A 15,488-nucleotide genomic window follows, 5' to 3' on the forward strand; every position below is an offset into this window, starting at 1 on the left:
CCTCCAGCTAGGGCTACTGTCCAACTATAAGTCTCTTTTTCAACTTGGTTTTGGATGGTTAGTCTTTATCACTGTGCTTTCAGAAAAAAAGTGGTGAAGATTGATATTCTTAGAAAAATAATTGGAAAAGGCTTTCAAATTAATCTAAACATCATCTGCATTGAAATATCTCTGGGTCATTTCCCTTGGCTTATTAACAAAGTAGTTCAACCTTGAACATCAGAAGCATGCTAACAAGCTCATTTACTTGTTGGGTTCTCTCTCCCCAATAGCGCATTAATCATTAAAAAAATTAATGGGAAACACGTAAGCACTGTCTCTTAGTCTTTGGGAACATTGAATTTCTATTGTGCTATACTTGTTGATCTGTTTGTAAATTGCTTATTTCACCTACCTAAATGCATTTTCCACCTTTATATGAGTATTTTGAAGTTTAGATGTTGAAAATTTCCAGCTTTTCCACTGAAAGAGCGGAAGTTTATGTTGGAAAACTCAGATAAAACTTGGCCTTTAATTCGGTGTGTCTCTTCAGTTCTCGTGAAATGATTACATGCCTATTTTAATGTCTCTAAATTTTCACCTGGATTTTGTTCCTCAAATTTTTTTTTAAATCACCATGATCTTTAACCTGTTTTATTTTGTATCGGTTTGTGTGTATTTTTTATAGCCAGTTTTTCACATAGTTTAAAGCGGGGTTCCTCTTGGCTCCGTTCCACTGACATCTGGGCAGGGTTACCCTTTACCATCGATGAACTGCTCTCTGTAGCGCAGGGCATTCAGCAGCAGCCCAGCATCTGCCCTCCTTGCCTAGTAAGGACAACTGAGGATGTGTCCAGATGTTGCCATGTGTCCTGGGGTGGGGTAGGCATGCAAAATTCTCTCCAGTTGAGAACTACTAGTTTAAAGAGTCAAATAACTTCACAAAGTTTGTTTTTTTAATGGCATTTTGTCAAATTAAAAAATAGCAATCTCTCTGCCCCCTTCCTCCTTCCCATTTCCTTCTCCCCAGGAGCAGCCTTCATTTCCTGATTATTTTGGAATTCACGATATGCTTCTAAATATCATACTTGTGTTCCTACTTTTTGATTTTTAGACTTTATGAACTGACTTCCTACTATGAAACTTGCTGATTTACCTTTTTCAGGGGGGCGGGGCTCTGGGGATTGAACCCAGGGCCTTTACATTGAGCTATATGCCCAGCCTTCTTTTTTTATTTTTTATTTTGAGACAGGGTTTCACTAACTTGCTATGTTATACAGGCTGGGCTTGAACTTGCAATTCTCCTGCCTCAGCTTCCCAGAGTGCTAGGATTACAAGTATCTACCACCATGTCCATCTGGGTTTGCCCTTCTTAATTTGCCATTTATCTAAATCCCTTCTGAAAACATTAGACATAGCAGGTAGTCTATCAGATTTAATCCTGACCCAGCACTTTATCCAGATGACCTGTTCTGGTTCCCACAGTGATTGGTGCCCCCTGCACAAGGCAGTCACCCTCACCCTGCCAATCCCTTTGCCTTTTCTGTGCTGGATCTGTGCTTCTCATGCCTGTCTCTGGATTTTTGCCCTTGTTTCATGGAAAAACTCATCCAGTCTCCTGCTAAGACAAGATGAATGAGTTGTATATTCTTTGATACAGCCAACATCTGGAAATAACTTTAATAGTATTTCCAGATGTGATTGATATTTTAGCTAGTATACAATTCAGGGTTGGACTTAATTGCTCAGAATTTTTTTAGTTTGTTTTATTGCTTTGCAATTTCCAGGGCCATTCAGATTCCTTTTTTTTTTTTTTTTAAACATGACCAATGTTCTGTCTCTGGAACACCATTGGATAGTTTTTCTGTTCTTGGTATTTGGGTATTTCATGGTTATTTATTACCTAGTATAATAATGTCTTTCTTAAATCCATTTTCATGGACATTAGGTAGGTCTCAAGCCTTAAAATGTGTGCTCTTCAGGTCTGAGAAATACTTATTACTTTGATGATTATTTTTTTGGCATTTCTGATGATTTTTTCTTCTTCTCAGTTTTCTCTTCCCTATTTTAAAAACATCTATTATTTAATATATTAACATAGCCTTTCAATTTACTACTTTCCTTTTTATTTTTTGCTCTACTTTTTGTAAGCATTTTTTATTTTATATTGTTTTTCTTATTCTTAATCTTCAAGAGCTTGCTTCTGCTCTCTTAATGTTCCTTTTCTATTGTATACTGTTCTTGTTTCATGCTTGGAATATTTTATACTTACCTTTCTGAGGAGTATTTTTAAGTCCTGTTTCCTGAAGGGTTATTTTTTCCTGCTTTAACCTGTATTTCTCATATGTCTCAGAATAAGGTGACTCTCCATATTTAAGAATTGAGGAGAAAAAGACTTATTTATTTAGTCTCACTGTTTTGGTATGGTGCCATTGGTCCTCACTTCTGCCTGGAGTCCCAGCTAAGTTTTAACTTGGTTTATTGTTACAGTGAGAAAAGGGATATGTGTCCAATTGTTGAAAATAGAGTGGAGATTTGGGGACTCTTGCTGTGATTTTCAACTAAGCCTCCTTATTCAGCTCTTCTTCATCTCTACTTTGGGAGGTATCTGGTACTGCCCAAGCCTTCTGTAAAAGTGTTATATCACACATATTGGTTCTGGGATTTCCCTGCTGCTGCCCTAGGATTCAGCCTTCTCAGGTCTGCCAAGACATCCAACACTTGCAAATCTGCGTTCCAACCTCCAAAACTGTGTGGCTACTGTCTTCATCTTTCTCCTTACCAGTATTACTATTGTGTTTTGTTGTTGTTGTTTTCTTTTGATTGAGTTTATTGGTACATTGTAGGTATACAGTCCAGTTACATTCATTATTGGGAACTTGTGCCTTTACGTGACAGGCCTTGGTTCCCATTTTTTCACCTTGTCCCTGCCCTCCCACGTTTTTAAAAGAAAATCTTTCATTTTAGTAAGATATTAGGAAGGAACAAAAGTAAATCCATGTATTCAAGCTGCCATTTTTCCTTGGAGAAGTTAACCTAAATAAAATATGATCAATAAGTTCATCTTTTCACTCAAGCCAGTGGACTGTCAATACCCCTGGGATACACAGAAGAGATCAGATTCCATAAGCAATGCTTTTACAGATTAAGTTGCTTTTTAAACAACTTCATCTTTCATTAAAGACAGTGAATCCCTTGGCATTTTAATGGATTAAAGAATATTATTCACATTTAAACACTAAATCCTATCTCTCTGTGTGATAACATGTATTGGTGAATGCATGTGGAAAAAATTCTCATGTATAGTTGATAGTCATCGCTTCTGTTGCTGTTGTTTCCCTCACTTCACTACAAATATTTTCAGCCAACTTAAGTGTTTCTGTTGTTGTCCTAGGGTATTTTATATTTTAATTTTGTTTTTTGATGTTTTGAAATTTTTGCTTTTCACTTTAGCTACTTCCATCTCATTTTGATAAAAATTTTACTTTGATCCAACTATTTCAGCCCTACCAATCTTCCCTAACCACTATAATTGTGCATATAATCTTACAATAGCAGACTTTACAATAACAAACCTAATGGCAACAATAAGGGACTGGTTAAATAAATCATAGCACCCTGTGTAATAGACTACTATGCAGCCATGAAAATATTTAGTAACATGAGATATGTCTTTGTTTTACAAGGCAACAGGAAAAGGTATGATTTGAATAATTTTTAAAAAGAATATATATCTTAACACCAAAAGGATTTAAAAGAGACACCAAAATGTTAACCAAGATGACTTGTAGAAGAAGGGATTACTGGGGTTTTTTATTTTTCCTTCTTTGTGTGTTTTGGAAATCTCTTAATTTTCTAAACTGAAAATGAAATTTTCATCTTTTAAATTTAAAAATGTTTTAAATTTGAATTTTAAATGTGTACATATATGTATAGAGAGATATGATTTTTAATAAATAAATTCTACTTTGAGATGTCTGCTGGACTTCGGGGAGAGCTGGGATCCCCTGGGGAGCCAGGACCTCCTGGGCGAAAGGTAAGTCGAAAAGGCACAAATTATACCAGGACCTTTTGCATTTGAAAAATTTTGCAAAGGGGAAGGTGATTAAGAGATGTCGAGGGGGAAGACGTAAAAATAAGATGTGCCACGTGCATGTGTCCATTATGTATTGCAAATATACTGATTTTTTAAAAAGCATAGAACCTTCACTATTCAAATGCTTCTGCCTTCTGCTGCTCCTCTTCACAACTGTTTTCACTGTATCACGCACTCTGACGAAAGAGGAAGACATGCCAACTAATGTATCTCTTGAGAGGTGGCTTGGGTGGGGGAATTGAGGGAGGAAACAAAAAGCTAAGACTAAAGTGAGATCTGTCAATTATAAGTGAAGTTTGTTCATCTCTCCTTCATTGTCCTTCTCCTGTGTTCAGTAAGAAATTGTGAATGAATGGAAGTGAAGCTAATAAATAGTGAGCACAATCAAAGTTTTATTCATGAGGAGCTTATTTAAGTGCTTTCCCAATTTTCCTTGGGTATCTCTTTGATTGTAGCCAGACTCTTCCTGTTCCAAAGATAGGGTTGAGCACAAAATTAGAACCAATTCTATTCTGTTCTGTCTCCAACTCGATACATGTGCATGCATTTATTTCTGTGAGGCAGTCAGGACAACCTTTCCAGATGCTCCCTTTGCATCTGGCCCAACAGAGGTGGGAACAGATGCAGGTTTGGCCGCTGCTGCTACTCAGAGGTGGAGGCAAAGCACAGGGGTGAAGACGTGTCTACCACAGGAGGGCAGCGGGCACCAAGGGCTCAGCCTTTGCAGACCTGAGCTCTAGGTCTGCTCTGAGGCACCACATGCCTCTGTCAAGCTGTCAGCTCCCTCCTTAGACCCTGGACCGGTGTGCATGAAGCCTGTGGCTGCCAGTGTGTTGCCCTGGAGTGTTACTCCTAGTGAGATGAAGAATATCCTGCCTGGATTCTTTGTTGCCTCTAACTTAGTAAGAATAAAAACCTTTAAAAGCCTTCACTTTCTCAAATCTTTCTGGCTGCTCATGTGTATATAAGCCATAAAACAGTTTTCTGTTTATCTGTTTCCCTAGGGTATGAAGGGGCCCAAAGGATTGGCTTCGTTTTCTGTAAGTATCTCCTGACTCTGGCACAGTGTGCCAAGCACTTTGTTAAATTTGGTTCAGCTTGGTGACCTAGCATCCTCTTAGTTAACTCTCTCTTTTTTTTTTGAACTGCAGACATGTGAACTCATTCAGTATGTGTGGGATCACAGTCGTAAGTATCTTGCCTAACGTGACCCCCGACTTGTTGGCTTTACCAGAAAGCAAGGGAATGCTGCTCTCAGAACTGACATAGTTTACCAGCCAATTCCTTAAAATTAGAGATGTTACCACTTAAATTCTGTGTTAGCATGGACTGGTGACTATTATTAGCTCCCACTGTGTCTTTAGAAAGCACTGAGCAGTAATTTATCTAGTGCTTTTAACCCAGGGAAAATTGAGATCGGAGGTCAAAACTGTCCTGATGGTGAAATAAATCAGTGGAGAGTCACATTGAACTTCTTGTAAAAGGTTATTAGTGCCTGATGGTACTGACAGGCTTGGTGAGTGCTCTTTGGAATTTAAGGCCCTTATGACAGCCTCTTCTTTCATAATATGTGTTATTAAACACATAATAATTAAATCATTAAACCCGTCCACAAGATTATAAGCTGACTTTTTATTGTGTCAAATGTTCATTTACACATGTATTTATTTCCCAAATAAAGATTAGGACTGAAAGGAAGAGTTAAAATTTCCCTCAAGGTATTTTGAAGAAGAAAAATAGACAAATCAGAGCATGTTTCTGTAATGAACATTTGTTCTCAAAGGATGTCAGAACTCTGCCTGTTCATAGCAGAATTGAACCGTCATGAGACTGAAAGCTGCATAGCAGACTGTGGAGATGGGTTGTTCCACCGCTGAATTAGTGCAGGTTTTCTGGCCTGTGAACTGTAATGACTGCAGGGCAGACTCACGCAATGGTAGTTGATCTTTTAAAGTTTGAAAGAATCAGTACAAAATTGTAATCCAAAAGTAGATAAAAAGTTATTTCAAAGTGTTATTTAATACAAGAAAGGAAGTAATCCATAAATTATGTATATCATATAAAAGTACACTGATTTGAACAACATGGCCAGCCCTTTCCAGCCAGGGCCTCTGACAGGTAGAGATGCCTAATTTGGTGCTGTCCAGTGTGGTCAGGTAGAGGAGCCACCAGCCGCATGTGGCTTTCAACACTTGACACGTGGATAGTGCAACCAAAAAGCTGAATGTTTTATTTCATGTAATTTTATTGATTTGAAATTTAATGACCTATGGCCCATGGCTGCCACATTGGAGAGTGCAGATTTAAAGCTAATGCTGATTTGTTTCAGACTAAATGCACCTCTAATCTTATCTACAATGTAAATGTGCACACATACATGTTGAGCAGCCCAAATCTGAAGCCTGCAATGCTCCAAAATCAGGAACATTTTGGGTGCTGATGTGAGGGCACAAATGGAAAATCCCACATCTGACTTCACTTGAGTGGTTGTGGTCAGAACATAGGCACACTGAAAAATCATACAAAATTACCTTCAGGCTCTGTGGATAAGGCATATATGAAAAACAAAGCAAAACAAAAACATGCACTATGTGTTAGACTTGGATCCACTCCCAAGATACCTCATTATGTATTGAAGAAAATTACAAAATAAAAAAATCCAGTCAAAAACACTTCTAGTCCCACACGCTTCAGATAAATGATACCCTGCATATGTGTGTACTATATGTACATATAGACGTGTATGTGTGTGTAATTGGTAACTATAGATGTGTGAATGAAGAAAATTAGAGTAGAGAGAAGTTGAAATCTTCAAACTTTCCAAGTACAGTGACCCCCACGTCTTCTCCCAGGAGGAGGGTCTCTGCTTCTAACCTCTAGCTTCAGGCTGCTGATTTATGGGTGTTATCATCCCACCTGTTCTCTCGGCCTATTTCTGGTAGATGGTACAGTGCTTTCACCAAGGTACAGGGCTCTGTCTGAGTTTTCTCCCCAACTTTGTTGCCTTGGTTTTTGAGTCACCTCCAGATGCAGACAAGGTGTTGCTGCCACGATTCCTACATAGAAAAGAACTCCGTTTTCCTACCAAATAATAACCCAGTCTCCTTTGTTCTTCTTCCTCAGCTGGTGGACATGGTGAGTAATCCTTATTTATAACATGTTTTCATCAAGCTCTAAAGAGTCACATATCTGGAAAAACGGGCTCGAGCAATGCCACTGATATTTGTATCTGGGCTTTCTTTCCTGCCTTACACTGGTAGCAGAGTCTTGCTTCCAATCACTCAGTTGGTGCTAGCTGAGCTCTGCAACTACTTCTCCTCCACCCAGGAGGCATTTATAGTATTTATAATACTTTAGGACTAGTAACACCATTGAACTTACTGTTACTATTTTCATAAAAATATTCTTTCCCTTCTCATATATTCTCTCCCCCCCACTCCATTTCTGTAATCAAGTCATTAAGGATTAAGATGCAGAGGGCAGCATAAAAGTGGGGATAATCAGATAGCAACTGGGTGGAAAGTGCAGCTCAGACAATGATAAAAACTTATGTAGCTCTTGCTTACTGTTAACAATCAACTTCTCAGCATAAACCAAAAGAAGCTGTGATATAGCTTGGTGGTGGAGCCTCCCTGGGTCCAATCCCCAGTGCTGCACTCACACACACAAAAATCTCTCAGCACTAGCTTTCAGGTATTTTACAAATGCTTCTTACATGATGTTTCTTTTTTTTTTTTTTAAATATAAACCCATCATCTCCCTGATAATATCCTTTAAATTGTGTAAACTCACCAAAACTTGCTCCCTGGTTGTTTGTTCATTTATTCACAAATATTTATTGAAAGCTTATGTGATACAAATTCCATTTGGCTCAGCCATTCCCCATCTAGGTACCTTCCCAAAAGTGTTAAAGATACCATGTTACAGTGATCCAGCACCCCTGGGTTTATAGCAGCACAACTAGTAATACTTAAATTTTTGAAGTGGCCTATATGTCCATCAACTGATGAACAGATAGAAAAAAACTGGAATTTTACACAATAGTGCACCACTGGGCATAAAAGAACTGAGTCATTTTTAGGGAAACGGATGCACTTTGAGAACATAATGTTAGTGAAATTAATCAGACACACAAGCTTAAATGTCACTTTTTTATTTGAGAAACCCAAAATATAAGTGAATTAAACAGCATAATAGATAATAAGGAAAGGGGCCACGGATTTAGCTCAGCGGTTCGGTGGCCTGCCTTGCAAGCGCAAGGACCTGAGTTCAATCCCCGGTACCAAAAAAACAAAACAAAAAAAAATGAGATAGATCTTTTGCAAAAAGGTAGGGAGCCAAGAGATAAAGTAAGGGAGAGGAAAAAGATGAAAAAAGAATTAAGATGTGTTATGTACACATACCGATTCACCACAATGAATGTGATTGTTATGCACTTCAAATGTATATTGAACATTTTAAAAATATAGTCTCTGTTTTATGCACTTGGGACACTGAATTGAATAATAAGATTCCTGTCCTCAGATGCTACCATTCTCATGGAGGATCATGAAAAGAATTCAGAATCCTATTGCTGTTATGAAAGAGGTGATGCATAAGATGCTCTGCTACAGAATAACGTGAGGAGAGGGGAGAGATGTTTTTCATAGAGTTTCATAGAGCAGTGAACTTGAATTTTGGCTAAAGGACCCACAGGCAGGCAGGGGGAACCCCAGGTACAAAGGCCAGAGCGCCGCACAGACCTCGGCATCTCCTAGGAACTGACAGAGCCCAGGTGACTGAGGAACAGTGATGTGGAGAGTTTGGCAGGTGAAAATTGGAGATGTAGGAAGGGGTGGAGCAAGCTGAGCTTTGCTGGTTACAATGTGGAGGCTGGATGTCATTAGTGCTGTGATGGGAAGGTACTGAGGAGTCTGTTGAACGAACTGCAGGGAGGAGCTCAATCTGATGGACAATTTTTTAAAGCTTGTTTGTTCAAAGGGGAGAATGCACTGTAGGCATCAGTGTAAAGGACAGGACTACTTGGGAGGGTGTGGTGGTACCAAGCCAAAGACAATGGTGGTCTGGATGAAGGCCGTCAGTGATGTTTTATTTTTTTAATTATTTTTGTACCTGGGATCGAACTCAGGACCTCATACTTGTGAGGCAGGAGGTAGCACCACTGAGCTAAATACCCCAGCCCAGTGTTGTAGTTTAGCTCCATGGCAGTGGCTTGGGCTGATCCTACCCCTCTGTCCTTTCTGTCACCTGCTCTGGTGAGGAGCAGCCACCAGTGTGCAGTGTGTAGCCATAGAACCATGACAGCTGGGTTTGCACACTCATCTATCCTCCAGGAAGCCTCCTGGGGACCACGGAAATCTGGCTCATGCTCTTCAGAATCTGTGGGATCCCGGGATGCTTCTGTTTTTCAGAGATTGTACTTTGCAAGCTGAATTAGCCCCTTTTTCCCCCTTGAAAACTTGAGTTTTAACATCTTCAGCCAGGGCTGTGAATCATTTTTTATTTTATCTCTTACTTGCACCTGAAATTTTGTTGTTGTTTCCATATGTAAATAACAACCCAATCAAAAAGCTATGGAACCAGTTTCATGCTTGGCCATAATTCTACTCATTTTTAATTGCAAAATTAATGACCTCAATTTTAAAAAAGAAACCTGCTCAGCCTGTTACAGTTAAAGGAGACAATTTGACTTGGGCTGGAGCGTTTATTCTCACTGGCCAGGTGATAACTCTCTTTGCCCATGAAGGTCATGGAGTCAAGAACTGGAAGGTGGTCAGAATCTGTGCCATTATGGGAAAGCCCAGGTGGCCTGTAAAAGAGACTGACTCCTAGGCCAGCGCAGAGGAGCCCCAGCAAGTTTGCGTTCCTGAGCTGCTTATGTAGATCCCGTGGGCCTCACGCTGTGTTACTATATCTAAATTTCGTACTGGATACAGGTCACTGGGATTCCTTTAGACCAGTCTATATTTGAAAACTAGGAGCTTTATGTGCTGTTAAAGTTTTGTTCTTCCCAAAGTGGTTGGAAAAAACTGTTTTGTCCCTTTTTAAATCATTCAACATTTATTAGATGTCTACTCTCTGGCTGGAACTAAATAACCTAGAGGATCAACAGAGCCATAATCCCTGTCTCCATTTGCCCTAAATTAGCAGGAGAAACAAATATTATTAATCAGATCATCAAATATCAACTGCCAAGGATAATGAAAGTAGGGTGGTGGGACTAGAATAAATTTGTACCAATGAATAAGGATACATAAATAGGCAATTAACAGTTTAATAAGCATACTTATTGGTTAACTTGAATTTTTAACTGTTGAATAAAAATTATCAGTTAAAGCTTTCTTCTCCTTTTAGTGATATAGTTATTCTCTGACACAACAGAAAAGTCTGTAATGATAATTATTAAAGTAATAGCTAACATTTGTTGAGCACCTACTATGTACCAGGCACTGTTGCTCAAGTGCTCTACCTATCCTGTTCATGTAGTTCCCACAACAGGCAATTGATGCTAATATGACTCAAATTTCCCAGATAAGGAAACTGTGGCACAGAGAGGATAGGTAATTTGGATGAGGTCACATAGTTAGCATTGGGCCAGCTCCAAACCCTACTCTTTACTGTCTACGCTCTTTATACCTAACTCTGTTCTACACGCTACATGTTGGTTCTCTTCTGATTTTTCTGAAATCATCAAAGGCACTTTTATAGCTATTCTTTGTTACCCTTTTAACCCTTGTTAAAAAATTTGTTGTAGTTTAAATTCTAGCAACAAAGCCTACCTTTGAACCAGTTTCTATAGGTAAAAAGGCACTTCCAGGGACTCTTCATAATGAATTTCATAACAAATCACATTGAATTCTAGACTTTTTTCTTTTGTGTTTGATGGAAGAGAGCACACTCAGCTTTTAGAATAGCATTTTAAAATTATTCGATTTAAATACTTAATATTTCACCTATTTTAATATCTAAATTACTTCACGTTTAAATATTTGAATAGTTACCATTTAAAATTACTTTGTCTCCTGTTTTGAAAATAAGCATCCTAAGCTCTAAGAGGCACTTGCTTGTCTTTTAGGAAAACCCGAATGCCCGGTGCATCCAACAGAGTTGGTTTTTGCCTTGGACCAGTCCAGGGATGTCACAGAGCGGGACTTCGAGCGGATGAAGGGGATGGTGGCTTCCCTGGTGAGAGACTTGAAAGTCCGGGAGCGTGGCTGTCCTGTGGGAGCGCGCATTGCCATCCTAGCCTACGGCTCGCACACCAAGCACCTCGTGCGCTTCTCTGACACCCACCGGAAGGACCAGCTGCTCAGGGAAATTGAAGCTCTTCCTTACGAAAGATCCCTCGACAACAGGGAGACTGGCAAAGCAATGAGGTTTATTTCCAGGAACGTCTTCAAGCGAACACTTCCCGGGGCTCACACCAGAAGAATTGCCACGTTTTTCAGCGGTGGGCAGTCGGCGGATTTCCAGTCCATCACCACGGCCACTATGGAGTTCGGGGCGTTGGACATCACGCCGGTGGTGATTGCTTTCAGCAACGTGCCCTCCATTAGGCGAGCTTTCTCGGTGAGGGGAGCCTGCCACAGAACCATCTGTAGTCATGCACTAGACCTGTGTTCAGGCCTCATGAGATAGAATCGAGTTATCAGGGGCATGTGGGGTCAACAACCCAGTATGAGAATTACTTATTATTCTGTTCCAGAAACATGCTAAACCTTTTATATTCATTTTCTTGTTTGAGTCTCATAAATAATATGCATAAGAGAGGCAGTTGTCATTATCACTTTATGGATACGAAAAACTGAACCCAGAGAAGTTAAGCCACTTACGTAGGTTTGCACAGAGAGGAAGTGGTGATCTCGGGACTGGAGGTCACCAATCTGGTGCTTTGCCAAACATGTCTCTCTCTTGATTGTACCTGGGTCTAAAGATACTAAATCAGGAGACCAATAGACATGGAGATCACAGAGATAGGCAGGATAGTAGTCATTTCCATAAGATAAAAATTGGCTGACTTTATAACTTTACCACTTATGTGATGATCCAGATTGTTTAAAGCAAGTCATTCCACACACACACACACACACACACACATTGGGGGGTACCTGCGATCGAACTCTGGTCGTTGTGCTTGTGAGGCAGGCAGTGGTGCCACTGAGCTAATTCTCTGCCCCCGCCCACTTATAGCTTCTTAGTGATGATCCATTGTTTAAAGCAAGTCATTCCACACACACACACACACACACACACATTGGGGGGTACCTGCGATCGAACTCTGGTCGTTGTGCTTGTGAGGCAGGCAGTGGTGCCACTGAGCTAATTCTCTGCCCCCGCCCACTTATAGCTTCTTAAATTCAGGATTAAATTTTTTTCCCCCAGGACTGGAGAATTAAACCCAGGGTGTTTGTACTAAGCTACACTCCAGTCCTTTTACATTTTTTATTTTTAAATTTTGAAACAGGGTTTCACTAAATTTTTCGATTGCCCAGGCTGGGCTCGAACTTGAGATCCTTCTGCCTTGGCCTCCCAGATTGCTGGGATCACAGGCATGCCCCATCCTGCTGGATAAGCATTAAACTCTTCATGGGTAACATTGTTTTGCCCCCTGGGATTAAGACATACATGTGTGGCTTTGAAACACCATGTTGGTAGTAGCTCCATGGCAGAGCTCCATTGCAAAGGACCTGCTGGGCTCAGCAAAGTACCCTTCCAGGCAGCTCTGTTGGCCCCGCATGGTGTCCGGTTCTCCATTCATGCGGAGACAGACCATTAAGATGAGTCCCACGATTGATTTTTTTTACAATTAATTACTATCACTTTACAGTGATAGTAAAAAGAAGGTCCCCAAGAAGTAGCACAAGAGTATTAGAAAATGCATCCTAAATGAAAAGTCCAACCACTTGAAAGCTGCTTCATTTAGAGAAAAAAAGATGAAGAACTGTCAAGTAAAAGAAAAACTATCACTGGAGAAAATTTGCTGAAATCCAACTTTGCCAAATGTCCTATTAGAAAAACTCAGGAGAATAGCAGTAGAACACTTTAGGTCCTGTTCAAGAACTTGTAGAAGGCAATATGGTTCACTGCTGGCATGGATTCAATGGAATAAATGCAGGTGGCCAAGATATCTGCTTTTTCTGAAGGCCTTGTTCAGGGACAGTCACTCACATGTGTGACACCTGTCTTCCCTGGGGGCCACAATAGGTTCAATGGCGTTGGAGGCCTTCTCCAGCTCCATAATTTACGGAGAAGTGTTGGAATAAGCAGAACAGAGTTGCAGTATACTTCGCATCTGTACAATATGGAAAGTTGTACTTATTTCCTAGAGTTGAAGTGAAGACTAAATGATGCAGCATTTTGCCTGAGTGCCTAGAACATACTGAAGCATACGGAAGGATGGCTTTTGCCTTAATTATTCAATAGCTTGATATAGTTAAGCTAAGGTCTGTTTGATAACAAGGAAATCTGGTACTTCAGGAATTGAAATTGCTATGTGCATCATTAAACTATTAGAATTATGCCAAAAAGAGCATTGTTATGTCAAAAAGAAAATGTAAGTAAATTATAGAAGACTGGGGTCAGGATATGCACATAAAGCTGCTAGAAAAGAAAGCAGTTTAAAAATTCTATAAGTCATTCTAGTTATACACAGAGTCTTCCCATTTCTGCATCTACTGGTTTTATTTAGTCACAAAGTAAGAGACAACTTTATATACTGATGCAAATGATCAGTGGTACTTGTAGTACAAACTTAAACTGACACAATTTTACTTAACCCACTCTGTACAACATGTAATTTATGAAAAGAGATTTTGCCATTTCTTTAAACTTTTGAGTCTTAATGATCTGAGATAGGTAAGTGGCTTGTGTGTGTGTGTGTGTGTGTGTGTGACATACTGGGTATTGAATCCAAGGCCTTCATACTGAGCTACATCTCCACCCCACTCCCATTTTGATTTTAATTTTATTTTGAGACAGGATATCGCTAAATTGCTAAGCTTCTCAGACTGGACTGGAAGTTGCAGTTCTCTTGTCTCAACCACCCAGAGTCCTGGGACTACAGGCGTGCTCCATCAATCTGGTAGTTTGATTCTATCTACATTGCCTACAGACTGTCTTGATGAATGTTCACAGTTTTGAAAACAGATCCTCTTAAATCTTAGCAACACTGGCCCCTAACCCCCTTGGGCAGCGATAAGGTCAGAATCGGTCCCAAGGTTCACTGATGTAACAAATACTGAGCACCTCGTGCACACCAGGCACTGTCCTCGGCTCTGAGAACAAAGAGGAAGGCAGAAAACCAAAGGCCCGCACTGGTAGGAGAGGATGCACCTACATAGTCTGCAGGGGTTCCAGATAGAGACAATGTGTCATTAAGCTCGTTAGAACTCTGTCTCACATTACAGAAAAGAAATTGCATCACTACTTCTGCTGGCTGTCTCTTCCTCTTGCCCATTCTTTTCCATTGTACTTCACCTTTGCTTAAAGTGTTGCTCATTATTATTTTTAAGAACAGAACTCAAGTCTACTGACACAAGGCACCCTTGTTGAAGGCCACATTTTATTTATTTATTATTTATTTATTTTTTGGTACCAGGGATTGAACTCAGGTCCTTATGCTTGCAAGGCAGGCCACCGAACAGCTGAGCTAAATCCCCGGCCCAATGGCCACGTTTTAAAACCCTAATTTGTTTCATACTTACCATAGCTTTTCAAACGCGCGGTTCATCTGAGAGCACAGTAGGCTCAGGTGAAGTTAGGTTCCCTGCACACAAGTATGTGGGACTCAAAAGCAGCTGTTGTAGCAAACTGATTTTCCTGTTTCTCAGCATGTAACTCCGGTTCCCATGTTGGAAATTTTTCACAATGGCATGAACTGAACTGTTGGGCTGTGCTTCTAAAATGGAAGGCCATCTTTGAGTGGAGGGACCTCAGTCTCATGGTTTTGTCACGAGGACTCATCCTCTACATTTGGTTGGCAATTCCCTCTTACTTCTGATGAAATCTTTTTATCCGTCAAGACATCAAATCTAGGGTGGTTCTGCCTTTCTAATATTCTTATAAGAAGTTGTGCTCCCTCTTTTAAAGCTAGTCTATTTTTTTTTTCTTTTACTCTGCTATTTGGCACTGCAGGTGAGAGAAAGATTAAATTTAGTATTTCATATTATAGGTGATTCTAGTAATTGGAAACAGTTGAAATGGGAGGGAAATGTCTTGAAAGGGAAACCATGTTGCACATGCAATCTTTTTATTTCAAAAATGATTTCAATTCGTAAAAATGTCAAAAGAAACATCATCCGTGTTACTTGTACTTTTCTTGAGAGTAGCATGGAGTTCCATGATGTCTAGGAGGAAAGGGTGTCATCCAGAAACATACTGAATGCTTGTACTGCCCATCTGTGAACATCATAGT

At 39.9% G+C, this 15,488-nt stretch overlaps 1 protein-coding gene across 1 annotated transcript in view; it reads left to right on the forward strand.

Annotated features, from left to right (window-relative positions):
* Col6a6 (collagen type VI alpha 6 chain) overlaps positions 1 to 15,488 on the forward strand; it is a 137,448-nt gene that overhangs the window by 102,195 nt on the left and 19,765 nt on the right. The window contains exons 30-34 of the mRNA XM_010625438.2: positions 3,953 to 4,015; positions 5,080 to 5,115; positions 5,227 to 5,263; positions 7,199 to 7,210; positions 11,151 to 11,644. Of these exons, the coding sequence (XP_010623740.1) occupies positions 3,953 to 4,015; positions 5,080 to 5,115; positions 5,227 to 5,263; positions 7,199 to 7,210; positions 11,151 to 11,644 (642 nt within the window). The remainder of the gene's footprint in view (positions 1 to 3,952; positions 4,016 to 5,079; positions 5,116 to 5,226; positions 5,264 to 7,198; positions 7,211 to 11,150; positions 11,645 to 15,488) is intronic.

Source organism: Fukomys damarensis, unplaced genomic scaffold (genome assembly GCF_012274545.1).
Source record: "Fukomys damarensis isolate Sample0158 unplaced genomic scaffold, DMR_v1.0_HiC HiC_scaffold_37, whole genome shotgun sequence".
Lineage (NCBI taxonomy): Eukaryota > Metazoa > Chordata > Mammalia > Rodentia > Bathyergidae > Fukomys > Fukomys damarensis.